Consider the following 27,603-nt stretch of genomic DNA (forward strand, 5'->3'; position numbering starts at 1 on the left):
TGGTTCGTTAGAAGGTTTGCGTTTGCGTTTGCTTGGCCAAAACGAAGGAACAAAATCAAAACATAATTTCCAACGCTTCGCAGCAAAAGGGAGAAACGAAGGCGGCGAGGGGTGGCACCTTTGTACCGTTACCGGTTCTCAAAGACGCAAATGGTGGGTAAACTAGTTTCGCCGCTGGATAGTTGGCCTTCGCTGCCACACAACTCCGATACCTTCTGGCATGACAATAGAACTTAGAAATACAGGCAAACAGGAGCAGGAGTTGGAAAGAAGAAGAAGAAGATGAGAAGTGCGTAAGCCGCAAGGATCTAAGAGATCTGGAATCGAAGGTACAGCTGCTATGAGCATAACCAAAGCTTAACCCACTGAACTCAGGGTCTTCATATAAAATAAACTTTTGTCTTTATTTAAAATATGCTTTTGATTAATGTTCTTATCTTGTTAGGAAAAGATAAGATATGACTGCATTATATTTGATAATCTAGGAATTTGTTAACAGATAAAAACTGGCATTTTTTCTGCCAACCTAAAAAAGCCAGCAAAATAGGAACAATGTTATTAATATTTTTTTAATTCACAAATTAATTACATACTTAATTGTGTTAAAAATTAAGTTGTTTTTATTATCTGTCGTATTTTCTACTCAGCAGGGTTAAGAAGCTTTGGTATGGGGGAATCAATTGGCATTCGGCAGATGTTGTCCTGTGGCGCATCCTTTGTAATTAACAAAGGAGTGTGATGGAGTCGGCAGAGAGAGGAAAGAGAGAGCCCGAGGCACGGGTTAAGCCCATTAAAAGTCCCCAACGACTCGAGCCTGTTTGTACAGTTGCCATTGGTATCGTTCAGTCGCTCATACGCTCAGTCAGTTAGTCAGTCCTTCAGTTAGTCAGTCATTCAGTCAGTTAGGCACTCAGTCAGTTTGCCAACCTGTCTCTGTTTGGCATCACCTGCCATCGCCGTCGTCTGCTGTCTGTTAATGTGTTTAATGATGCCTTGGCCATCGGCGATCTCAGTTCAGTTTTCATTTATGCTAAATTGCGGCTCAAGCTCTCTTTTAGTGCTGCCGAAAATGTTGAAATATTAGCCGCATAAAAAATAAAGAAAAAAATACCTAAACTCTGAAAATGAAATCCAAAATTTTGATTTTGTTTCAAACTTCTTTGAATAACATCTTTTAAATATGATAACGTAGTTCTTGACCTCTAAAAAAATTTATAATTTTTAAAAATTTTCCTATGCAATAAACTGTGTTTATGGTTGTTTAGATTTAAGGATATTGATTGTAAGAATTAACCGAAAAGACCCTTCCTTTACTATTTAAAATAGCCAGAGCACACCTGGCCATTGTCCGTAGCTAAACGATCAGCTCTATTCAAGGTGTGACTATGAGACTCTCTGCCATTCCAGATGTGTCCGGACATGCCTCGTGCCTCACCGATTGTCCTGTTGCGATATGCGGGTAGCGCGGGTCTTCTGGTTCCTTCATCGATCTCTAGCCACGCGCCGCAACTTTCCTTGCAACTCTCGATCGAGGGCTTGCTGCCGATGCACCTGCTCTACTACCAAAACTAAAACCAACTGGCCCCCGAATGTGGGCCGCCCTAATGGAGTTGTCCCCGGGCCCAAGGTTCGCAACTTTTACCAGCCTGCTCTGGGCGATCATTAGCTGGCAGAGGAGAGGCCTCACTCGCTGGACAACATTTTCGGGCATTATGTTGAGTTTTAATTTTTATTCGTACTTCTTTGATCTTTCAGTCGTTTGGCAAGGATAAAAAAGATTAAGCTTTGGGAATATAAAATTGAGTTTGCCTCTGAAGATGTAAAAAGCAACTTCTTTAAATTGTAAGTTTAAGCACCATACTTTTACAAATCAATTTATTTTTTAATAGGAAAATATTAAAAAATATTATTATTAAAATTTCTGAGGGCATGAATAAACAAATTTTTCCGAAAAATCCTTATTATATCCTTAAACATGACTTTTATTAACGGGAAGGATTCTGGAACTTTCCAATGTTTTATATTTTAAAGAATATAATTTTAATATTTTCTTTGTATTAACACGAAGACGGAAGAAGGAATAGACAATGTAAAACAAAAATTTAAATATGTATGTAATTTCATGGAGCCCTTTAAAATTGCTTAAAATTAATGAGTAACATTACTTAGACAGCCTCTCTTTGCATGACATAACATCCCTCTATTCTATGACATTCCAGAACCCTTGTCTGGGAACCTTTGGTCCTGTTCTGGGAGAGTATCAAGCGATTCGGCGCATAGAGAGAACAAAGATCGAGCTGCTCTTTGTAGCTTGTCGCTGTAGCCTTGTAGCTGTTGTCGCCTTGTGCTACCGTATACTATCTTGATTGTAAGGGTATATCGATTTTAGGTACGGAAGTACGTATCACATTATGTAGATATACTTAATACGATTTATTTGTATAACCACGACTACTTGAATGGGTTATTCAAATTACATATAAAACAAAATAATACCTGATTAAAATCAGTATATATTTACAACTAAGCAATAAACTAATTCTGTATTAAAAAAAATAGAAACAATTCTCTTATTTAAGGTCGTACTTCTATAGTACGTATTTTTTAAGAGCAACAAATAAGTAGTAGGTATCTAATGACTGCGACACTCGAGAGCTACGTTCCTTTTTGCAGCCGCTGCCGCTGCCGACGCTAGCAGAGAAATCAAGGAGTGAGAGCAGAGAGCCGAGTCCGGATTGTAAAGTTGAGTTCGTTGAGGCAACGAGCTGAGTCGCCGCTGTGAAGGAAATTCAATTGCGCGCAATCCATCGGCGGCGACGGTTGTGTGCTGAAAAATCCTCACAAAAGTGTTTAACATAAACTTCTGACTTAAGAAATAAAAGTAAATTGTGTAAATAGTAACTGCGGATCGAGGAAGTTAAAGCCCCGGCACGACGATGGTGTGTTAAACATTTCTGTGCTGTGTTCGTTTGTCTTTCGGTGAGTTGTGCGCGCGCTATTTTTATTTTTTAACTCTGCAGAACAGAACCGTTAGTCCCCAAGTGCCCTCCAAATAAAAAGAAAACAAGACACAAGAAAGATCAAAAACCAACGAGAAATTTCCAAAAGAATCTGTGTAAAAGTGCAAAGAGACAAGGCGGAGAATGCGCCAAAAAAACATAAAGAATACAAAAAAAAACATTTAGCTGGGTGCGGTGATCTTGAACCCGGGCTCAACTCCGCGTAACGGTGCATCGGCAAGTGCAGGAAAAAATGGGTAAAGATGGCAAGGAAGAGGATGAAGTGGAGCCTGAGGAGGCCATTGCATTTCTTTTGATTGCTTGTGTATCATCTTCGGGGATCTCTCTCTGTGCGCCCACTCTTTTTTAGCGGGCATTTTCCGCTCATTTTTGGCGTAGCCTCCCAAAAGGTAATCTCCCCAGCAGTCCCAAGACTAGAGTTATAAAACTGCCGTTAGCTTTTTTATGTTTAACCGTTTTTTGGGTGCAGCCGGCCAGCCAGTCAGAGTGACTTCTTTCCAGCAGATAATTACAGCAAAAGGTGTAGAATTCATGTTGACCATCAAAATAGTTGGAAATAAAACGTTTTATTTAAAGATACATTTTTTTTGCGCCAAATGACTTTGTGTATTTAGAGGCAGGAAAAATGGCGATTTTTCTGTCGCCTTTTGATTTATTTACATGTGCTTTTGCTGTTGCTTTTTGGGGGGTAGACGCACAAAGAAATAAGAAGCCATTCTTTGTGCAGAAGTCAAACAAACATTCTGACTCATTCTCTTCTCCGCGCTTTTTCCTTCTTTTTTTGCGAGAAAGAGCGAGTGATGTTAAAGTAACGGACAAGGAACATCAGCATCGTCATCGCCCTCAGTTCTTCTCCTTATCCTCCTGCTCCTCCTTGTCACCACCATCATCACGTGTCGCCAGCTCTGTTCTTCGCTTACACAGTGGAAAAGTAAAGATCTTATAAAATTAAGCAAATATCAAATATGTTTTTAGTGCAGTATTATTTTAGAGATTTATATTTTGAAGTTAATTTTATATCTGAGTTTTAATTACTATAAAATTACATTCAATATCCTCTATTAGCCTTACAAATATTCTGGTAATTTTGATCACCCATCAACATAGCATATACTTTTCTCTCTGTGTACGCTTCTTGCCCTGGCCATCAGCCATGTCAGCGCCTTCATTATAATAATTTTTATTGCTTTTGCATAAATCAAAAATCGCACAAAACGAACCAACAACAGCAATCGTAAAATGTGGAGAGGCTACAAAACATAAAAGGTGCGTTTTTCGGCTGTCTGCACTAATTTCGCATAATGTTGTTGTTCGTTGGACCCGCGTTTTTTTTAAATCCTCGCTCTTCGCATTTCCGTTACTGTTGCTTTTGTTTTTGTGCCAAATCATTGCGGTCTCTGCATACAAATTCATTAGTGACGGCCCCCACATTCCCCCTTGCTCTTCTTGCTCCTATGGAAGAATTCTCCTTCTCCACCTTCTCCTCCCACACACTCTCATTTCTGGGAATCACCAGTCGTGCTGTTGTTGTTGTTTTCGTTGGAGCACCTTTCTTGCAGCGGATTCTGCAGGAACTCACACGGCGCCCTCACTTCGTAGTCCCTCATTCTTCAAAACCTCCTTGTTCTTCGCTTTTCTGCAGAATTATGGCCCAAGCCTTTGGGCAACTTTCTTTTTGTGTGTTTTTCGGTTCACAGTTGATAGGTAAAACCAGACCTTTTCAACTTTCTGTTCGAGAATAGAAAAGTTAATTGTAAAAAAAAGTTACGGAAGAATAGAAAATACATCCACAATCAAGAAATATCTTATTCAGAGAGATTACATTACTTGTTCCGAAAGCTTTTAATACTGCATTTCCATTTTTCCCCCTCCAGTTTCCTCCTCAATTAAAACTATTTTTTCAACCATGTAAGCATTTATCGTATCCCATATCAAAGTGTCACAATCTGATTTATGTCTCGTTAATATCCCATAGAATCAACATAACCTCAATACGCAGCATGCAGCCTCCCTTTCCCCATAATAAGTCCAACACATCTTTTTTTGTAGCACTTTCGGATTCTACGAAACCGAAAAACACACTTAAAATGAAGTTCAAATTTTTTCCAGCTGCTTTGTTTCCAATTTTTCGTTATTATTTTTTTTTCGTTGGATGCTGGACTGATTACTGTAACCAAAAATGTGACCCGAAACCGTCCGATAGGCTCCCCCTCTCTGGACAATTTCGGTCACTAATTTTAGGGCCCTATATTCGATCGTCTGAACCAAATTCAGTTGTCGGTAAAATTTTATTGATCTTCGTTTTTTCTGCACAAAAATATAAAATTGTTTCATGGTCTCGATGGTTGTTGTTGTTGGTTGTGTTGCTGTTGCCGACGAAATCGAAATCTCGCCAAGAAGCAAACGGCAATCGGCAAATCGAATTCAAAACGCGTGTGTGTGGGGAGGGAGGAAATCCCAGATCCCAGAAGAAGATCCCTGAAGAGGGCCCAAAGAGACGACTCCAGACTTGAGACGCGCCACGACGATAACAACAACAAAGCAGCAATCAGTAAATACTTGGTTTAGGCGGACTAATGCACTGCAAATAATTTTTTTAATAATCCTTAAAATGGCAATAATCTTTAGGATAACTACAAAGGGGAGATCTTATTACTCATCTTATAATATATTCTCATAATATAAGAAATACTATTCCTCCATAAAACTTAACATTTATTTATTCCAGTGCAGCCACTGTCCCATGCCAAGAGCCACAAAGGGCCCGAAAAATATTTTTATCTTGATATTTCTGTTTTTTTTTCGCTGCTGTTTGTTGTTGTTGCTGTTCTAAATACGCCAAAAGTTGCTTTCGGGGCATAAATATATGTCTTTAGTGTGGCATGTCTGGTTGCGTTTTTGGAACTTGGTAAATGGGGCAAAAGGCAGACCGATTGAAGACAAACGGGACGGGAACGGGAACGGGACGGACTTGACCAAAAAGCCGGGATCCCGGGATCCCAAAGTCCGGCAGAATTCATGGAATTAGTTAACGATTAATGATTGGATATTGATTTCGCGTTTGTGGCCTTTCTGAGCGGCTCTCTTTTGGCTGGCGACTTCTCTCGTTCGTTTCGCTTTTACTACTCATTAATTTCCACCTTTAACTATCTTGGAGGGGCATTAAAAAAAAATACCGCTGAGCAAAATTAAGTTCCTGTTGCAACATCTTATTCGTTTTAGACATTTGGGATCTTTCTCCATTGAAGGCATTTTACATAGTTTATTTGCGTTGTTGCCAACTTTCTTTTTTGAGAGATTCTCTTCCTTATAGCGTCGCTAACTGCTTTACGATCTGAGCAGACATAAAACTCGCAGCCAAGGAAGATAGCTGGCACTAGCACTGGGGGAATGGGGATCCTACTCAGTTCAGGTAGTATTCTTCTTCGTTTCTGGGAAACTTAATTTGTGCTCCTGGCCGCCATATCAAATTGGCGCTATCGAATACCTAACACAGTCTCCATGGACACACACACACATACATATATAGACAATGCCCCATATAACTATGAAGCACAAGCTTAAAATTTGCTTAGCTCGGTTTCTCCTCTGCGAAATTCGAGGCTTAAATTCTTCTCAAAGAGATTCCATTTGGAACATCCCATATCCATACCCATACCCACAGAGCCTAAACATTTGCGTAGAAACTCCCAAAAAAAAAAAGAGAACAGAAATTTTAATTTGTGTGAGAACTTTAGTCTTCGAGATTTCGTTCACTTTTTAAGATGCTGATGATCAGGGTACGACGGGGGATTAAGATGGCGCATATTTGTTGCCGATCATTAGCTATTAGACCGACCGACTCCTTGGCAACAAGCCCGATTTCTTCAGCTTTCGTAGATTGTGAGCCACTAAAGCCGCGGAGTAATTGAGCCGTTGGTGCCTGTTCCAGGCAGAATCTTCTGTCTTCAGTCTACAGCCTCCAATCTGCCTGCCATTGCTAACGAGATACGCCAAACTATTTGGCAATTAGCGGATAATAACATTTGCTTACACATTTGGGAAATAATGAGAAACTTTTGTGGGCAGATACCATGCCACGATGTTGCACTATACGACGTGTAAATCATTATCAATTTATAGCTAGATTGTAACATTCCTCTAAGATGTAAAAAGTAACCGTTTTGTGATTTCTTTTTTTACCAAATAATATATAGTGAAACAGCAACTTTATTTTCGATTTTTAAATAGCAGTTTCCAGTTAATTCCCATTTCCCTCAAGGCAATTCCCCAATGGAAGCTGTGTTTTAATTGTGTCAAATTCGAAACATTTTAAAAAATAATTAAATCTTTTGATATAAAAATGAATGAAGTAAAGAATTGAGAATATTATCAAATTCTTAGAAAGAAAAAACCACAAGGGATTAGATGAGATTACGTCACATATTTTAAAGAAACCAGATATCCCACGAAATTATCATAAATATAGATGGATTGCTTTTAAGATTTGTTAACAATTCTGCACCTGTTGCAAATTAAATGAGTTAATTTTTATTTTGCAATGCCACGTAATGGAATCAAGTCAAAACCCAGTTGAGCATGGTTATTTGAGTTGCTTTTTTTTTAAAGACTAGTGGTTGGAACCGAGTTTTCCCAACACTCAAAACCCGATTGAAATGAACAATAATTTCTGATCATCCTCGCGCGTCTGGGGAAGATTCCTTTCGTAGCTGAGCCAGAACAGATGTGGGCAATCAATTGGAGAACTCGCCGAGCGAACCCCAATAAACGATGCGCTGATGGCCGACCATTTGGACTGATGACTGCACCACGTCCAGGGAGAGTGGCCCATATTATGCCATAACGATATCAACCAAATGAGTGTGCTTCAACTTACAAGAGAAGCTTCTTACATTGAGGGAAAAGTTATAAAATTATTTACAACTAATGGGTTGCTTCTTGTGAAATGACCTCGCCAAATCAATTAGTTAAGTTCTTTGAAACTGCACAGCCATTTAATTAAAAAGAAATTCTTTCCAACCGTGTTATTGTCTTCAAAATTCAGGCAAAATTTTTAATTTTAAATGCAAACTTTCTGCAACTGTCCTTAAGGTGACCCCTGATTCCTTCACAGTTTGAAGAGATATGATTTCCAATTTAAAATAGACTTTTTGCCAGTGCAGAGATCGCTTCGAAAAGGGGTTGGCGGATCACCGGAGACATGCCCACTTGTGGTGCAGTTGCTCTTTGTTCGCCAACTCATATTAAACCACCGTTATGCATATCAGCCACACAATTCTACAGAACAGTACAGAACTGAACAGATGAGAGGAGGGAAGAAAGCTGGGGACGCCAAGAGATCGCCACATATCGAATGGAGATTGGCGTGGCCGTGGCGTAACCCTTTAATTATGCCACATACGAGTACCAGTGAGTCTACAATCCACCACTAAGATCGTTTCTAAGCCGCGTTTCGGGATCGGGGCTCACCTCTCGACGTCAACGCCTTTCGAATGGCACTCTGGGTTTGGTCTTGGTCTTGGGTCTGGACCAGAATATAACTCCTCTGCTACTTTCTAAAAATCTGTCCGGGAATATAAATTGCAGCCACGTTCTCGCTCCTTTACTGAGTGCGAGTCAAAAATTCTCCAGCACTCTACAGCCGCATCTTAATTGCATTTCGATTACGCTGCTGCAAAACAAACCAACCAAAAAAAAAAAAAAGAAGTAAAATAACTTTGCAAAACTAGAGGAAATGGAAGCAAGAGCAAATCAAATCTTCGAGTGTTTGGCGAGGCAACAAATGTTGCTGGCAACATGTTGCACTTGCGAACAGGCCCGCAGCAATCTTAAGAAGCTGGAGCCCGAGCCTGAGCCTGCCAAATAGACAACAGATGAGACAGCCAGGCACGGCCCAGTCCGCATCTCTGGAACGCCTTTTATGTGCGATGTGCTGGGTCTCCCCTCCCCCGAACCCTCGTAAACAGGTTCCACCGACCATGGCCAAAACGATGGCCAAGTCTGGCGACCCAAGAGCTGGGTCCCCAGCTTGAGCCTAGAAATTGTAACAGCCAAGAGCGGAGGTTCGGTTCTCAGGCGGCAGACCTTTTCATACTGGTCCTGGGCCCATTTAATACAGTTATTTTTATTCGCGGCCCTCGATCGAAGTACAGTGGAAATTCTATAGTGAGAACTTAAAGCTAATTTAGAGCCAACTAAATTCACCCAAGCAATATAAAATATTTAAAAGCTCCTGGAATTTGTTAACTTATTACCTGTTTTTTTTTTCCATTTCCTGCAATAATCTTTATTTGCTGTTAAACTATGAACCGTTAGTTGGATTAATTTATTTTTTCATTAGTCTCGTTTTTATGGTAGCAATAAACCGCATTAGATCATAATAATTAAAATGATTGCAACTTTATTTTTAATCTTCAGAGATTTAAAGAACTCGTAAAATAATGCAAAGTGGTGTGGGTTACTTAAAAAAATTACAATTCACATAGAGGTTTTATTAAAACAAGTTCCACTGTATGTCTTTCTCTCGAAAGAAGCAACAAGTACATCAACAATGGGAAATGCAAACGGTTTTTGGCTGGAAGTCATGGCCATCCATGACCATTCCCGTTCACTTATCCCTGGCTGTGGCTACCATTGCCATGGCCATCGAAGCCTTCGATGCTTTCTTTGGTTAGCAGCTCCTGCTGCCTGTTGCTGCTGCCTCTCGAGTCATTAAAAATGATTCTACTCAAACTAGAACACAAAACAACGGGCAACGAAAAAAAAAGTTGGCAGATCTTTTCGCAGTGGAGGAGAAATGGCCATCATAAATGTGGAGGAGAAAGGCCAGCTAACCGAACTGTAAATGCCCTTAATGAGCACATATTTTAAGGCTGATGAGCAAAAGAGAAACTCTAAAGGAAGATAAATGGGTATTTGAAATAAATGATAGAAAAAGGAAAGAAATAATTATTAAGTGACAGTAATAAAAAGTAATAAAGTAGGCGGAATTAAAAGTATTGAGGGATATATTAACAAATCTAATATAGAAATGACCAACAAAATTGGATATATTTTATTCCATCTTCAATTAAAGCAATTAATCTACCTTTTCCGGAGATCTAACCAAACTGGCTATTAACTATTCGTGCCAAGAGCCAACCCCCCACATATATTGATATCGCTACGAAATCGAAAGAACTCCTCTTTCCAAACTTGCGCGCCTTCGATTCCTGTGGGGCTTTTCGATCGCGATATCGGGAGAAGTGTGTTATTGCTGACTTGTCAGCTGTTGGCCTGAGCAAATATTATTACATGATATTGTGCACCACCACCATTCTATCCCCACCGATCCCTATCCCCGTTGTAGCACTCCAGTTTTGCTCCCCCGTTCCCTGGCTGCTTTTTCAATGAATTATTAGTTATTTCAAATTTATGTGCCGTGCTGTTTCTTGCCTCTTGTTTTTTCTGTTCATTTTTTTATCGTGCGTCTATTTGCGTTTCCGCTTCCCGATCTCCAAGACTCGGACTTGGGGTCGTCTCTTCAGGGCCTCTCCTTTCATTTGCTCAATGGACAAGGAGAAGGAGAACGAAACGTTGAAGACCCCGAAGTCAGAAGAGAGTCTTCGTGCCGTTGGGGGCGTATTTGCCTAACAAAAATAAATAAATATGAATTTATTGCAGCGTTTGTTCATTGCTGGAATCTTTTTTTTTTTTTTTTTTTTTTGCTTTATTTTTTGTGTGTCGCAGGGAACAATATTTAGAAAAAAAAAACCTAATGCCGTCTTGGGCCACGAAAAGCCCCACAGCGGCGATCAAATAAACAAATACCGAGCAAAGCTTTGCTTCTATGCTCCCCTTCAAAACAATATTATTAGTATTATTATATGTCGGTTTTCATTTGGAGCAGATAAGCGAATTTCGCTGAGGAGGTTCTGATACACTTAGAAGAAGAAGTAAAAAATCTGTGGAAATGTCCGGAAAAAGGGGGGTAACGCGGATGATTCTGCTGCCCTGGCAATTCTTCCGCTGAGCAGCTTTGTTGTTCTTTTTTTCCTCCGCCTCCAAACGGTTCTGGTTTCTACGAATTTGTCACGCTTTGGATTTCAAATTTTGTTGATGTTAGCCAACTGTTAATGGACCCCGCAGCATACTTTCAAGCCATACATACGAGCTTCCTCTTGCGAAATGATGTGAGGCGTAAGTAAAAGGCATTTAACGCTTGATTTTGCCCGGGTTTAGTTTTACCTGCTCTCCCTCTCCCCTTCTTGATCCTCCTATGCGATCCGAAACTCCCACTCCTCCAGGACTATTGTTGGGCAGATTTTAAAACCCGCACAAAGGACACTCAAGTAGGGGCGGAAATTTAATATGAATTTTCTGCTTACTTGTTTTTTGTTCTCTGTTTTTGAAATATGAGATTTTTAGGCTTTGATCAGTGCTCCCATTGTTTGTCTACCTGCCTACCTGTTGTTGGCATTATTTTCTTTTTTTTTTGGTATACATTTTTATCAAGATGTTCACTGTACTTGCTGAAACATTATATTCTTGATCTTGATGAGTTGGAGGAGTTTTCAGCCGAATATGAATATGAATTTCCCGTAGGACGGGAAGGTGTCAACGTTTTGCATTTTTAATAAACATTGCACTTGTCCCGGCCTATGGGCGATTTGTAATAATCGCCGTAAATATATCTATATAGGGAATTTATTATCTAAAACTATTGTCCAAAATAAAACCAAAACGAATTAAATTTGAATTGCCATGAGCGAAAGATTGTTGCTATGAATTTTGTAAAGTTACCACGATCAAAAATTGGTTGCTATAAAATGCTTAAAAATAAGTTCAACATTCTTGTAAGATCTTTCTTTTAAATTTAAATTGTGTTTATATTAACTATTATTAGGTTAACAATCACTTGACTTTTTACTAATAATACCTTTTTTATCTTTTCAGATCTCAATTTCGCAACACAGGTCTGTTCATTACGAGGTATTCAACTCAGAAGTGTATTTTTAATTTGCAATTTGCGCTTTTTATGTTTTGTTACTTTGGTAAACTTTCACCAAATGTCTGTATCAAGTTTAAGTGTATAGCCACTCTTTTAGGTTGTGAGACGCGTAAAAGTTTTTGCTATCGAAAAACATAAACCAAAAATAAATATTCTAAAAGTTATTCTTTGATAAAACTTAACTAAATTCCTTTGAAAATTATTTGAACAGACCTCGTAACTTACCTAGTTTATGTAAGTTGCATAGCTTATTAATGAAATGAAAAACAAATACATATACAGGTGAGTTTACGTAATATTAAAACAATCTTTAATGTAAAAAACTGTTTATTCGTTTATTTAAATACACACTTCATATTCGTCCACTCCTCATTTTATTGTACATAATTCATATTTAAAAAATTTCCCAAACCGCGCGCTTTTGGGTACTTTTCATCCCTTTTCCGTTATGAAAATGTCCGCCTCAGTGCTGCCACTTGTTTTTAAATTGAAAGCGCTGCCACTTGGTTATCTGTCTATTAAAGATGTGCACGTGTCTGTTTGTACCATACATAAATAGTGTCACAACAGTGTTATATAATGTAAACTGAAACCTATCGAAAAAGAAAGACATTAGGCTAAAAATTAAGTACAAAGTGTAGCAGAAAGACGAGTTTTGTGTATCTATTTCTTAAATGTTCCAAGACAACAGTCACGCGCGGAAGAAACCGCTCACGCTCGCATCTCTACTACATGGGGTTCGGAGCCTGTGTGAGCGAGAGGGTTGGTGCGCGCGTGTGCGTCTGTGTGTGTCTCTTGGTATCTATGTTTGTGCGTTTGTGTATGTGAGTTGGTGTTAGTGTGAGTGCCGCTCTCTTGCGGCTTGCCTCGTCCGTAATTCGTAAAATATAAAAATAAAAAATTTTTTCAGTTTCATTTTAAAAAATATTCTCAAAGCGACTAGTTGTGCGTGCAGGCGAAAAAGACAGAGCATCGCGAGCGGAAAGAGAGCGGCGAACATCGCCGTCGGAACTGAAAAACTGAGCGTCGTGTGTTGCGCAGGCAATCTTAATTAATTTATTTACGTCTATATTGATTTTTTAAAGTAACAGCCACAGCCACAGTTAGCCATAATAGCAAGTTAGCTAGAAAGTAAAGGCAAGCCCAAGAGCAAGGCGGAGCGAAGAGCGCGCGTTTTAATAGATATAAAAATAAAAATACACACTAAAAACCTGAGGCGAATCTAAAAATTTCGAGGTGAGTAAATCTATAAAAATAAATTAAGAAATTTTATAATTCGTGGATATACTGCTATGCTGCTAAAAATAATATATATCTTTGTTAACTTGCTTGCTTTCTTTTTTTATTTGTTCCGTTTGTTTTTTTTTTATTTATTTCGTTTGCACACCGTAAATTAGTAGTGGTCTGCAATTGTTTATTTAAAGTTTATGAAGCGACTTTTTATGTTTATCTGTGTGAGCAGGGCAGAGGAGCACAGAGCAGCGCAGCTGGCGTCGCTTAAAATTAATATCAAGCAGTTGCGAGCGCGTTTCTGTACTTTTTTGTTTTCTTTTTTTTTAGGTAGTTTGATATTTTTACGGTATTCGGCTTTGTTTTTATTGCGCTGCTGCCGTCGACGCCGACAGTGCGCGTCGTTCGCTTAGCACCAAAAAAGAGCGAAAGAGAAAGAGCGCGCGCTGAAGATGCAGTTTTGTTTTTATGTACACACCTACGCACGCGTATATATACATGTAAACGTCTGCGACTGTGTAAAAAGCATATACATGTCATGGAAGCGGATGCAGATTAGGGATGGCAAGCATTGATTTATCGGGACGTTATCGTTAGTTTTAACTATTATCATCCAGATTGTGTTACTTATATCCTATAATGAGCATTTGTTTGACGGGTCGAAGTCCAAACGCTATTATGTCTCTTGCAACATTGTAGACACCTTTTTGTTTGTTGGTTGAAAAACCGGTAACTGCGTGTGTATATCCTTGAAAGGACATCTACCTGATATCGTTTTACCGAAGTAATTATTCCGGAAATGATCGAAGCAGCATAAAAACCACATATAGCCTTGGAATCACCATGGTTTTTAGCCGTCGATGCTTCTTCTTTTTATAAACTTCTCTACCAAACTTTGTTTCTAATTGTTTATGCTCCCTTATGTGGAAAAACCGGTAACTATGTATGTATGTATATCCTCAAAATGATCCCTTCTTTTCTGTGTTCTTTTTGTTCACATTCGTTGATCATTTAAGCAACATAAATTATCTTATGTTGGCTTTGTTTTAAAAGAAGCAGAGGAAAGGAAATCCTAAAGGACGGTCGATATCTGAAATTTTTTTTTATAATACCGAAAGACCATATCAGCTCTAAAGTTCGTGTATTTCCCAAATTAATATATGCAACTCTAAAATACGAAATAAGGAGATAATAAATATATTTAATAATGTGTAATGAGTGTGACCGAAATTTATTCTTTACTTAACTTATTATTTTTTTTTTAAAGTCAGTAAGCCTGGAAATAATCAATAGCAGTTTTTTACATTAAAAATAAAACTTAACAAATCTTTGAAAAAAATAATAATGCCAAAAAAACGATCAATTTGTGCTTTAATACAAAACAGGGTTAAAGGTGAATCTGAAGGAGGAATGGAGCACCTGTCGCACTTATATCCTCCGCAGCTGCCAAAAGGGCGTGGCCGGCCTCGGGCCACATACGCACAAACGGGCGAATTCGATTTGGGTCTGATCCGGGAATACCGATCACATCCAGTGCTCTACGATAGGACCAACAAGCGGTTTAAGGATAAGCTGTATGTGGCCCAAATATGGGATCAGATATCCCACAAACTAGGCTACGATGGTGAGGATGCGGGAGTAATCCAGTTTTATCTAACCGAGACTAATGCTGGTACTTTCCCATCTTTTATAATTAGCCACAAGTTTACGGGAACGGATGACCACTTTAAGGAACCGCTATAATATAGAGAAGCGACGCGTCGAAAATGGTCTATCGACACAAGCATCACAATGGCCGCTGTTTGAAAGCCTTCAGTTTTTGGGGGATCACATTCGGCCCAGGCGCAGCTTTAAAAACATGAGTATGAAGGAGGAAGATGAGGAGCACTACGAGGTGGACGATTGCCAGAGTGACAGTAACGGGCATATGGCTAGCGTCAAGGACGAACTGGACGATGACTGCGAAATCTTCGATTGCGAACAGGCACTGCCAGTTACCACTGTCCTGGGGTGAGTCCATAACCAACTACTGTTATACCTCGCCTTTTAATGACGAGAATTGATTTCTTTTTTAGGGTTCCTAACTCTGACGAAGTAAACAAAAGCCAACGTTCTATGAACGGCGAAATGGCCAATGGCAAGGGCTACAATCACTATGCGGAAAGCTATCATCGACGACATCAAAATCAGCCAGAATACATTATCGGAAGTCCGATGATTAACAATCCCAAAAGCAATAAGCGTGGAGCACAGCCTGTGGAGGATCATCCGTCGAAGCGGCGGATAGATGAAGGTCTTTCGATTTCCGGTTTCTATCCCGCACAACCTTTAGCCCCTTTACCGCCGGCATATGCCAAGTTCCGAGGATTTGGCGAGTTTATGTGCCACTCACTGTGCGATATGCCGGCGCCCACCGCCTTGCGTCTGGTCCAGAAGTTTACCCGCGAACTGGTCCAAAGCTCCATACGCAACGAGGGCAGCGGCAGCAAACGGAAGTCAGATCAGGCCGACCAGAGCAGCGAGTCGCAGGAGGAGGACGAATAGATATTAAGTTGCACTTTTAATTACGGGTAGGGACATTGGCACGCGTGTCTACATATATGCATATAGCATAATAGCCGCATTAATGACAAAAAAGATTACTCCATATATGATTTAATTATACTCTTTTGAGTCTTCTAGCCTCGCAGTAACGGAGGTGGAAGATCCAAGCATTTCATTTAATTAACATAATGGAAAAAATACACTTATTTGCTTTGTTTTAAAGGCAGGGGAACGGGTCGACTAATCCAAATTGATCAAATTTCAGATTCGGCAAAAAAGCATTACACTCTATATGTAAGATGCACATCTGTAATGGTATAGAATCCTATAAATCCTATATAAAGGACCATACATATTTTAAACAGTATTATATTTGATAGTTTCATTAAGGCGTTTTACCAAAATTTGGTTTTATAAAATGTGCCCAATGGTTATGAGGCTAAAATATAATTTTTAAAGACTTCTTAGAATGCTTTTAAGGGTATGAAGCTCTTCAAGTAAACGTATTCATCTCCCCTTAGAGATCTCACAGGACAGTATATTTGCTGGCCTTACTTGGAAGTACATAAGGATAACCCCTGCATTACATTATTATATGTATGTATATGTACATAATTACTTTTTGCTTGGCAGACCGAAAAAGCAGCCATAAAAAGGTCCTTAAGTTTTATTACTTTCTGTATGCGAGAACCACCCTTAAAGCTTCCAAAAGCTCCCATTCGTGGCCCTTGAAGCTGTTTCTCCAAGCTAAACTTTAATTATTGTCCACCCAAGGAGCTAATTCCTCTGAGGCAAACCAGTCGAGCTGGAGGCTATGAAGATTGGAATGAATTGCTTGGCATCCCAATAAAATTTCCACCACCTAGAGAATTTATGCTTTATGCTTAAGCTAATGCCACTCAAAATCATAGGAGGTGTTTCCGAGTAGGATGCTGATCGATGATGTGGGACGTTCAACGCATTCACATGCCCGGGATAATGAAAGAAATGTGTGCCGGGAGAACTGGAACCGGCAGTCGGAATTGCAGCAAGCCCATTACCAAATGAAGTCTGAGTAGGCACATCTCCATTTGACCAATCTGGGTGGGGCCTCCAGGCTAGATTTCTATGTGCGTTTCCCGCAGGTTTTCTTCCCCTTTTTTTTTTTCTTAATAATGCGTCTATATTTCTTAATTAAATTACAGCTCCTCGCAATTGGGAGTGAGTGTGTGCGTGTAATTACAGTGTTTATGTGGCATTCGGACATACCATGGCTGACTCCTCTCCCCAGCCGACTGACATGGCTTATTGATATCGCTAAGGCCCACGGATCCCAAAAGGTGAGTGGAGTGAAGTGCATCCGAGATGAGAGTGCAGTGGTACATTAAAACGTCACCTGATGTAGGCCGTGCCCAGTGCTTATTTGTTGCTGTTTGGAAATACAAATTGCACTAGTCCCGGCCTGCAGTGAGTGTCGCAGTCAACGATCTACACGGCCAAAAATGTTGTTATTAGTTAAGACTAACCTAGAAATAGTATATATTAAATTATACTTTTAAATATGGAAAATAGTTTTATTTTTCTCAGCAATATTTAAAACTTATAACCCTTTTCTAAACTGAATTGAAAGGAAGCAAAAGCATTTTAAAAGAAATTTTAAATACTTTGAAAGATTAAAAAATATAATTAATTTTGAAAATGTTATACATAGATTATTATAACTTAAGTTACAACTAAGAAACATTATCTTATTTATAATAAAAAATATATTGTTTTAAATATATGAAATATTAGATAAAGTTTACGAAATATCTTTATTATAAATGGATTGTTTCTTATGATTATTGCTGTAATGTCTGTGGTCCTTTTGTAACCGAAACGCTATCATTTTTTTCCGTGCTCTCAAGCAAGTTAACGTTAACTTAATGCTAACCGCAACACCAGAAACCATAACCATGGCCATAATGTGGCTCGGTGGTGCGGCATTTTGCGTGCTGCTGTTCGTCAAAGTCAGCACCGTCTTCTCATCTTGCCATCTCGACTGTCTGGCCCTGTAATTATATAATTTAATCAAATTACTTGCATATGTTGCCGAAAAAAAGGAAATGCCAAAAAACTAAGGCCCAAAAAAAGAGACGCACTCGAGCTTGAAGAAAGACTTGAGAAATGGCCAAAATGCGGGCCAACATAAGTGGCAACAGAAATAAAAATAAATGCAACGACAGCAGCTCCTGGCGACTCCGAAATGGTTTATAGCCGCAGTTTTGACAGTGAAATGTGCCTGCGTGTGTTTCTTTTTTATTCGTAGTTGTTGTTGCAAGGGGAAAAGGAGAGATATTTGCGTACTTTGGCGTTCATTATCATTACTCATTTTGAATTTTTAGGCGCAGCTTAACGTGTCGGGAGACTTGACAGTTGCAAATTGCAAGCACAACGGCTGACGGTTAAAAGCTAACTGCTACGCACGCAATAATCGTTAGGAGGGAGCTTTCATTACTGGCTATTAGGCTAACAGTTACCCGGTCGGAAGGCAAAAAAAATGGATATTTAAAGAAAATTAATAGAAAGATTACCATTAAATATGACCAATTATTAACTATATACTTTCAGGAGATAATAAAAACGTAATTATACCAATATAATATCACAGTTAAAGGTAAAAAAATATTAACACACTTTTATATGTATTTTCGATAGGAAAAATAAAAACAAAAATATAAATAGATCATAGACGTAGAAACAAATAGTATACCGGATTAAAGTTCATTTTCTCAGGCAATCTTTAGAATTTAAATTAATTTTTCGTATCAAATATTACTGAGCTAAAAATCCAATGACAAAGCTGATTGATTAGTTTAAATTTAATAAACATGCATCTGTTTACATACATATGTATATATTAATACAACGACCAGGAGTATTTCCCATATGGTTGAACTATAAATAGATCACCGCATATAGTTTTTGACCCTTGATCTTCGTTGATTGCCTCCTGAAACTGTACAGGCTTGCATGTATTGGTAGCATCATTATCTGCTGGTAGCCTCTATTCTTACATTTTATTTAAAAAAATGTACAAAAATATTTGTGCCAATAAAAATATCAAAGCACTGACCTTCGGATCTGTTCTAATAAAAATATTAATGGGAGAAACGTTTATTCCAATTTTAGTTCTTAAGAATTACTTACCATATAGTAAAATACTAATGAATAAACATTTTCCATTCCATTTGATGTATATGTATTTGTATATTTAAATTTAATTGGAGTTTTAATTATTGTTTAAATTAACTAAGCTTAAACACTTAAATAAACGCGCGAGCGTAATGTAATGTAATGCATTCATCGATAAAGAACTTGTAACCTCGTATAATCGCATTTTCCGTATTTCGAATTAAAATCACTCAAAAACTGTGTTCCACTTTTGATTAACCCAAATCCAATCCAATTCAATCCGATCTGATCCGTTCCGAACCAATCTCGCTAGCTCGCCCTTACGTGATATATTATAGAGTAATATAATAAACAACGAGAGAGAGAGAGAGACACACAGGACACGACATCTATAGCTAGTAATTGTAATAAAATAGACGGGAGGCCAACGGAGTCAAAGAGATCAATAACCACCAGCATGTCGTACCACCGTCACAGTCACAACTCGTAGGTGATGTTGTTCATGTGATCGCGCGACTTTCGCGCCTTGAAGGGGGCCGCAAAATGCTCGTAGGCATTCTCTGCATTATACGACGAACAACGTCTTAGTCGGTGATGTTGCAGCGAACTACTGTACGGAGCATTCCCGTGACCAGCCCCACCGGCACCAAAGCAGCGCATGGCGGCGCACAGAAGACTGCACCATCGCCACGACGAGGTGAAGGCGTAAAAGTGACGACCTGCACCGCCACCACCATTTCCATTTTTGGACAGTAAATGCTGGCGACTGTGGTGCAAGTACGGATTGTAATTTGAGCGAAAACTGCTGCTGTCGCTGCTGTGGCCACTGTCATCGCTGCTGCTATCGCTTCGCCGCAATCCCAACCGGAAGAGATTCCCATTGTTGTGGGCCGCATTGGCGAAATCCTCAAAGTCCAAGTGCGACTCGTACTCAAAGTCACGGTCTATGGAAACGGCGGGTGTTATGATCATAAATTGACTATACTTTTGGCTGCGATTCGCCTGCTGCTGATGATGATGATTATGTTGCTGCTGTTGTCGATGGTTGCGCTGCTGGTTGGCTAGCGAATTGAGCAGCGTCTGGTTGGTGTCCACCGAGGAATAGCTATTGCTATTTGATACCGGCGACATGTCATTGTTGTTATTATTCACATTTCCGCTGCTTGTATTGTTGTTATTATTGCTATGTGCGAAGACGCCAGCGGGCGCTGGTTGGGTGGTGGTTACTGCAGTCGCAGAGGCAACCACCGAGTGGTGCTGGGGCTGATAGTGTTGATACTGCAACTGCAGCGACGGTTTGGCATGCTTGGGCCGCCTCTTGGCAACTGGAGCTGAGGTCTGCTGTTGTGGCGGTGGCAACGGCAGCGGTGGCTTCTGCTGTTGTTGTGGTTGTGGTTGCTGCTGCTGCTGCTGCTGCGGCTGCTGATGAGAGTGATACTGTGATTGCGACTGGTGCAGCGCTGGCGATGTGGTTGTGGGCGTGGACCCGACAGAGGGCATCCATCATCTTGTATCCTCCGTCCCGCTACTATTGTCATCGGGCTTTACGATTTGGTAGGTTATCAAGTACTCCGGATAAGACTGAAAGGGCCAAAGTTTTTATGAAACGCCGCTATATATACTCTCTTAGCAAATACCCACCTGTTCACCCCGATAGACAACGTATTCGGCGAAATGCAGGCCACCCGCTGAGGGTCTTCCCACCACAGAGTGATGTCCTGGAGGTGCGTGAGCCATTTTCATGGCGCTATACTGTAAGAAGGATTTACCCAAGGCAACTCGGCACAGCAACAATTGTCTGAAATTTTAGAAATAAAATTATTAGCACTCTTTAAATGTTTTTCATTTTAGTTTAATCAATTTAAACTTACCTGGGACACACGTAGCATGACTTGTCCTTGTGCGAGGGACACCCAATGCCGCCGCCAATTCCATAGACATACTGGTTGCTCTTCGAGCTGTGCTCGGCGAAATAAATGCCAGCCCCGAACATGCCACCAATATAGGCGTGACGCTCATCGAATCCGCGCTGTACGATCGCGTTGATAAAGGGACTTCCGTGAAAGAGCATTCGCTCGTTGGACTGAAGGAAATTCTCTTCGGCAATCTCCTGTCGCCGATGTGCATACCGCTCCCACAGCTTTCGGTTCTGTACTTTTTGCACCTGTTTTTGTAATAATAATAGATTTAGATGGGATTATCTAGATTAACTTTATATAAATACTCACCCGAATGATATTGTAGCGAGTAAAATAACCTCCAGCCTGACCATTATCCCGATGTTCGCGTATCGTAGCCTGCATCTCTTCCTCGACGGCCACAAACTCCTTGTCATCCGGCAGCAGATCCACCAGCAAAGTGCACAGATTCACGTTGTTACCAATGCCTGAAAGATTAAATAATTTAAGTGGTAAACGATTACAACAAACATATAAATCTTAAATATTCACCTGTGGTGGACCTCAGCTGGGCGATTCCCTTGAGTATCTTATGTCGGAAGCCGTAGGCCGATACGCCCACCTGCTTGAGATCGTCGTGTCCCATCTCGGCTAGAATGTCTAAGGTGATTTGCTCTCGTTCGAACAGTTCGATTAGATGATGCAGCTGCTGACTGCTTAGGAATCCGGATACGTTCGTTATGGTATCCGCGTCCGGCAGCAGATCATCCGAGGAGCCGCCCTCAGCGCCATTGGCTTCGGCTCCTTGGGCGGGACTGATGCGCGTGCTACTGGACAGGGGAAGTGGTACAGGAACACTGAGAATCATGGAGGCACCGGTGGGCAGCAACACCGTTTCCGTGGTGGGCGAGAGTATTGCGGACGAGGACGACGAAGACGTGCCTGCTCCTGCAGCAGCTGCATCTGGCGCCGGTGAAGTACTTGCCAGTGATTGCGTAGAAGCACTCAACGCTTGTTGACTTAACGAGGTGGCCATAGCATCCTGCAGCAAGCACTTAACATCATCCGCCGTGGCCAGTTCGATTGGAGTTTGTCCCTCCTGGTTCTTCATGTACGCATCGGCGCCATGAGCCAATAACAGCGAACACAGCTGAGTCCGTCCTTTCTGTGCAGCTTCGTGGAGTGGTGTGAATCCCCATTTATCCGTGGCATTGACCACCGTCTTGTGCTTGATCAGCAGCGCTGCAATATCCAAATGCCCATAGCTGCTGGCATTGTGCAGTGGTATAAGTCCGCCCTTATCTTGCGCATTAACATCCGCCCCATTTTCTAGAAGATACTCGGCACACTCAAAGTTATTGTATCCAGCGGCAAGATGAAGTGGTGTGGAATTCCTGCCCTGCGCATCCCGGCAGTTGATAGATTCTGCAGTAACCAATCGCTGAACTCGTGCCAAATTCCCTTTCTTTGCTGCATCCAACAGGGCTGATGGTCCTCTCAACAGCTCAGCAACGTCGTGATCGGATTCCTTAACCAAATCTGCTGGCGTGGCTCCATCGCGATTCTTCTTCATGGGATCAGCACCATGCTTCAAGAGCAATTTGCAAATATCGTATTTTCCCTTGGCGGCAGCTTCATGGAGAGGTGTAAACTTCCACAAATCCGAAACATTTACATTGGCTCCATGCTTTACCAGCAGTTCTGTTACTTCGTAGTGTCCGTAAGAACAGGCATTGTGCAGGGGTACCAGTCCGCCCTTGTCAGCCGCATAAACTTCGGCACCGTGCTCCAAGAGAAACTGTACCACTGGCACACGATTGAACCCAGCAGCAAAGTGCAAAGGTGTGGAATGTCGTCCATCCAAGTCCCGGCAGTTGACCGAGATCGGATTGTTGAGCACTATGCGACGCACAGTATCCAAGTCGCCCGCCTTGGCCGCCTCCAGTAAATGGGTCTCACTGTCCGGCGGATTCTTGAGCAGCTTTAGCACATTGTCCGATGCTAATTGCGCGGCTGTAAGTCCCTCAAGCGAAACAATATTCGTATCTGCGGCGTAGGAGAGCAGCAGGCGAACAGCCTGCTCATCACGGGCACATCGATGCAGTGGCGTTTGCCCCAGACTATCCAATGCATTAACCTTGGCGCCCTGCTTCAGCAGAACCTCCATGGCATCGTAGTGGAGCAGCTCGGCGGCCAGATGAAGGGGCGTGAGGAATGCCTTGTTCTTCTCATTAAGTAACGATCCTTTTCTAGTCAACAGTTCCATTAGCTGCTTGCGCTTCCCATCCGGACAAACAACGGCCAAGTGGAGCGGAGTGTCTCCTGTGTAGGGATGCACAAAGTTGACAATCTCAGCGCATACCAGCTTCTTGGCACGGGACACATCGCACTTTCGACATGCGTCCAGCAGGCAGTGACCCTTGTACTCGACTGTAAAAATAAATGAATCATATTAGGATAAACAAGATATTTTTGTCATAGTAGTTTATGTTTTCACAGATGACTACTCACATGCTATCCGCTCTCTCAGTTCCCTGGTGGGCGCCGCATCGATGGCCGACTTGCTGTGGCAGTTGAGGAGGGTGGGATCCGCTCCGCGACTGAGCAGCAGGCTACAGACCTCGACGCGACTCTTGGAGGCGGCCTCGTGAAGCGGCGTAAAAGCCCACAGATCGTTGGCGTTCACATTGGCGCCCGCTTGAATAAGCAGTTTGGTCACATCAAAGTGTCCGTAGGAGCAGGCATTGTGTAGCGGAACCAAGCCGCCCTTGTCCTTAGCATGTACATCCGCCCCGTTGGCCAACAGGATCTCCACGATGCCTATCCTATTGTAACCGGCTGCGAGATGGAGCGGTGTGGAACGTCGTCCATCGCTGGCATGACAGTTAACATTGAGGGGTGTGAGCAGGGCCAGAAGACGATCCTCTGCCCCCGATCGAGCGGCTTCAAGCAGTTCATCCTTGCGATATTCGCCGGTCAAAACAGGACGCGTCGCGTCATCCGCCAGTTCTAGTGGTGTCTTTTGTTCCGAGTTCCGGATCGTGTGGTTTGCTCCATGCTGTAACAGGGCCAAGCACACGTCCACCTTGCCCTTACTGGCTGCCTCGTGCAAGGGAGTGTAGTTCCAGTTGTCGGTGGTGTTCGGGCTGGCGCCCGCTTTTAGCAGCAATCGCACTACCTCGGCGTGGCCAAAGGAGCAGCAGTTGTGCAATGGATGCAGACCGCCTTCGTCGCAGGCCTGGATGGAGGCGCCGCTGTTCAGCAGGAATTCGACCACTTCCCGGCGTCCATAACCTGGTTAACCAGAGTAGGGTAAAGAAAAATCCGTCATTAGATGAATGTCACTTAATTTTTTGTATTTGTGTTCGATGGCAAGCCCTAGAAATGAACGGGAAGGTCTTGGTTCGAGGTCTCTTTCTTGAATTCTTTCAACCTTGCCCGTGACATATGAAAAGTGGAAATCACGTAGAGAAATGGGAGAAGACAGATATTGGATTTCCGTCTTCCCTCAAGTGAATTTTATAATAATAAATATCAGTTAACTGTTCACAGCGCAATCGTCTTGAAAATAAACCCCATAATCGCATTATAATCAATATAAAAAAATGACAGCAATAAATATTTACGTTGGGCATGTGAATGCGCGATTTATAAACATACTTTTGGCAGCTCTTGCACTTGTCTATTGGCAGATACCTGACTCATCTTAATTTGGCACCGGAATTAGTCACACAACCGATTATCAACATAAATGTTTATTGTTGGATTTTCTGCTGAGTTTAGAGTGAACTACAAGGAGAACCGTTGCCAATTACAAATCTCAGCAAAAACAAAAGCTTGAGCCACCCACCAAAATGTGGCTTACGAAACGTTTGCGCCGTTCACTTTTCTGTGGGCAAATAATTACGAAAGTTTTGCATTAAAAATTAATAGAATGGAAAACTTAATTCCAACTGTTGCACTTGGAGTCGAACACACAAAAGTGATCCTTGAGTGTGGAATATATATTATACAAATAACCCCCAGAGATCTACGCTTAACCAACTTGATTTGCAATTACTGGCACGAAGGTTAATTTGCTTAACTTTTTGGGCAGCGATAAAAGTTAGTTTTAAGTATCTCAAACTTGGTTATGATATGGAGGGAAGGTCTTTTCGAGTTTATCAACTATGTAAACACACCCCGCCAAGATAACGGGACAATGTCACATAGCTTATAATCGAAAAAAAAGATATATATAAACGATTGAGTTTTATTATATGTCACGATTGCGGGAAAGGAAGGAAGAAACGTGAGCTTCGATTTTGTTTCCTCAGCAACAGGTATTGTAAAAATTCGAATGCTTCAAAATTTCATACATTCAACAAGGTGAAAACAAGCTGCAATATAACAATAATAAAACTAAAACGACACCCGACAATAACAATAACAGACCCCTTGAAGATCTCACTTTTTGTTCACAGAACGTGACAAAAAGACAGACGAAAATAATAATGGAAAACCAGTTTATAGAAAGAAAGACCCAGCGAATGAATCATAGACCACCAGATAATAAAAAAGTGCTCAACTTAAAAAGAAGTCACAAATGGCCAAAAGGCGAAATTGATATGCAAGGGGCGTCGAGTGAAACGGTTAAAAAGCTTTTCGAGGTTTTTTTATTTTGGGGGTTTGTCTGTGAGGCGGGGGGAAAGCCGTTTCTTTTGACTATTGATGCTGGTCTGCCGACTGACAAAATAAATTGCAATGCATAAAATGCTAACTAGGCCAAAGTCACAACAAAAGACGCGAAAATATTGAGCCAAAGACGTCAGCAGGATGGCGTATGCAACGCAACGCAGCAGCCACAACAAGTCGCCTCACCACCTCTGTCCCGCCTACTATCACTGCCACCCTCTCAAAAAAGAAACATACACATAGTTGAAATAATAGTTAGAAAAGCGTAGACAATAGATTAAAATGTGTATTTGTATTATTGAAAAAAATAACGAAACTTGTAAATATTAGCATTTCTAACTTTTACAAGATTTGGAAAAAGTTCTTTAAAATGTTTAAAAATAGTTAGAATGGAGTTATATTGTTAAGTAGTAGTAGTTACATTTATTCAAATTTTCAAGCACATTTAAATGGACACCAAGAAAACAAGATCAAGCAACATACGTAAATGTAATACTATTATAACCTATGCTTAAAGACATAGGCTTAGAAATCAGTAGATAAATAAATATGTCTAATTGTGTGGGGTTTGTTTTCTATTCGCAACGACAGTGAAAGCTCCTCCGCAAAATAGCTAATTACTTTGGCTCCTAGTGCTATTATCTCAACCCCAGCTGTATGAATATTTTTTGAAAATAGAAAATGTTAAAATGCAGCACGCACACACATGCAGCGGTGAAACGAGAGGATGGGGGACTCCCCATTGTAAGAGGGGTTCCGGAAACAAGCCGAACATATAGAACGTGGTGGAAGCAAAAGCAGAAGCAGAAGCGACATGGAAACTAGGTCAACTCTCGACGCCATTGGAGCAGGCGAGTGTCCGACCGAGAGCGACGACAATGACGCCCGTCACACCCAGGCGCAACTAGCTCAAGGCCAAATCCGCACTGCAGCGGGGGTTTGAGTTAGGTGAGTCCTTCAACCTTTCAAAGAGGGGGTTGGGTGGGGTGGCAAAAGGATTCTCTACTGTTTTTAGACCGTCCTTGGAAGGGATGAGGGGACCCCTATATATCTGTTACTTACCCGCTGCGAAATGCAGTGGCGTGGATTTGCGTCCCGCCGTATCCCTTGCGTTTACAGTCTGCGGCGTTATAAGCTTCTTCACCTTGGCGATCTCGCCCGTTTTGCAGGCCTCGAAGAGCTCCCTCAACGGATCGTTGGCCATGACCGCATCAAGATTAACGCTCAAAATGGCCCGACTTCGACTGCTGTTGGCCATTGTTGTGGTTATTTAGCTACGCTTTGGCACACACACGCCCCGAAATATAAGTGGAAATATTCAGTGGGCTTTCGTGTTCCCCTCAGCCCAGTTCTTCAACAGTCCAGTTGCTCCTCCAGTCCTAACCAATCCTCAGGGTTTCACTACGCTGGTTTTCCCGCATCCTGTGTCCAGGTGTCCTGTGCCGCAGGAGCAACAATTTGCCACTGGCTGCCACGCGACCAGCCCTCGTTTTTCGCTTAATATTTAATGCACAATTGCAGCCCCAAAATCAATAGGATTCTTTGGTTTGTCACTATTCGATTGTGTAGATCGCGAAATAGTTTTTATTCGGTTTCTTTCGGATTTGGGCCAAAGCTGAGTTTAGCTTCCTGGTATTTGGCCTCCAAAGCTTTGGGCACGGAATGTTATTTTCGGATAAATTCACTGCTCCGCGGAATATTGCATTGTTTTGTGACCGAATAGAGTGACCGTTGGCGGGGTAATCATTTATTCCATCGCCATCGTCTGCAGTGTGAACAGACGGCAGAGTAGAGAGCACTGGAAAAATACTGAGATCGACAGATAAAATTAAGCTTTCTTTAAAAAATTGTACTTTAAATAAATTTGATTAAAAAGTTAAAGTAAGCAGGTTTTCAGCTTCTAAATCTTCAATTTATATGCATCACTTATAATATAATTAATTTTTTTTTGGTGTTACAAATAAATTAATGGGTAAACATATTATTTTAACATTATCGTATATAACATTTATTTAAGTATCCTTGGATCTCATAATAGCTTCTCGTGAAAAGTTTACCAAGCATCACATTCTTAAGGAGTAGAAATCAATTAATA

The 27,603-nt window shown here is 41.1% G+C and overlaps 2 protein-coding genes across 3 annotated transcripts; one reads left to right on the forward strand and one right to left on the reverse strand.

The window, feature by feature from the left end:
- Nucleotides 1-2,790: 2,790 nt before the first annotated feature.
- LOC108113607 lies at nt 2,791-15,989 on the forward strand. Of its 2 annotated transcripts, XM_017224264.2 has the most exons (5): nt 2,791-2,979; nt 11,955-12,291; nt 14,625-14,863; nt 14,937-15,249; nt 15,315-15,989. In XM_017224264.2, the coding sequence occupies exons 2-5, from the start codon at nt 12,269-12,271 to the stop codon at nt 15,781-15,783; spliced, it is 1,044 nt and encodes a 347-aa protein (XP_017079753.2). In that variant the 5' UTR covers nt 2,791-2,979; nt 11,955-12,268; the 3' UTR covers nt 15,784-15,989. The 2 variants fall into 2 exon arrangements, with proteins under 2 accessions (XP_017079753.2, XP_017079754.2); XM_017224265.2 differs by lacking the exons at nt 2,791-2,979; nt 11,955-12,291 and adding an exon at nt 12,880-13,245.
- Nucleotides 15,990-18,986: 2,997 nt separating this feature from the next.
- Nucleotides 18,987-27,233, reverse strand: LOC108113589 (poly [ADP-ribose] polymerase tankyrase). The gene is given in 7 exon segments (XM_017224235.2): nt 18,987-20,517; nt 20,578-20,734; nt 20,808-21,100; nt 21,165-21,322; nt 21,387-23,264; nt 23,346-24,128; nt 26,571-27,233. Coding segments are annotated over 7 exon segments (4,569 nt in total). The 5' UTR covers nt 26,767-27,233; the 3' UTR covers nt 18,987-19,413.
- Between the last annotated feature and the right edge of the window lie 370 nt (nt 27,234-27,603).

This window comes from Drosophila eugracilis, unplaced genomic scaffold, assembly GCF_018153835.1.
Source record: "Drosophila eugracilis isolate 14026-0451.02 unplaced genomic scaffold, ASM1815383v1 contig_367, whole genome shotgun sequence".
In the NCBI taxonomy this organism is placed as follows: domain Eukaryota; kingdom Metazoa; phylum Arthropoda; class Insecta; order Diptera; family Drosophilidae; genus Drosophila; species Drosophila eugracilis.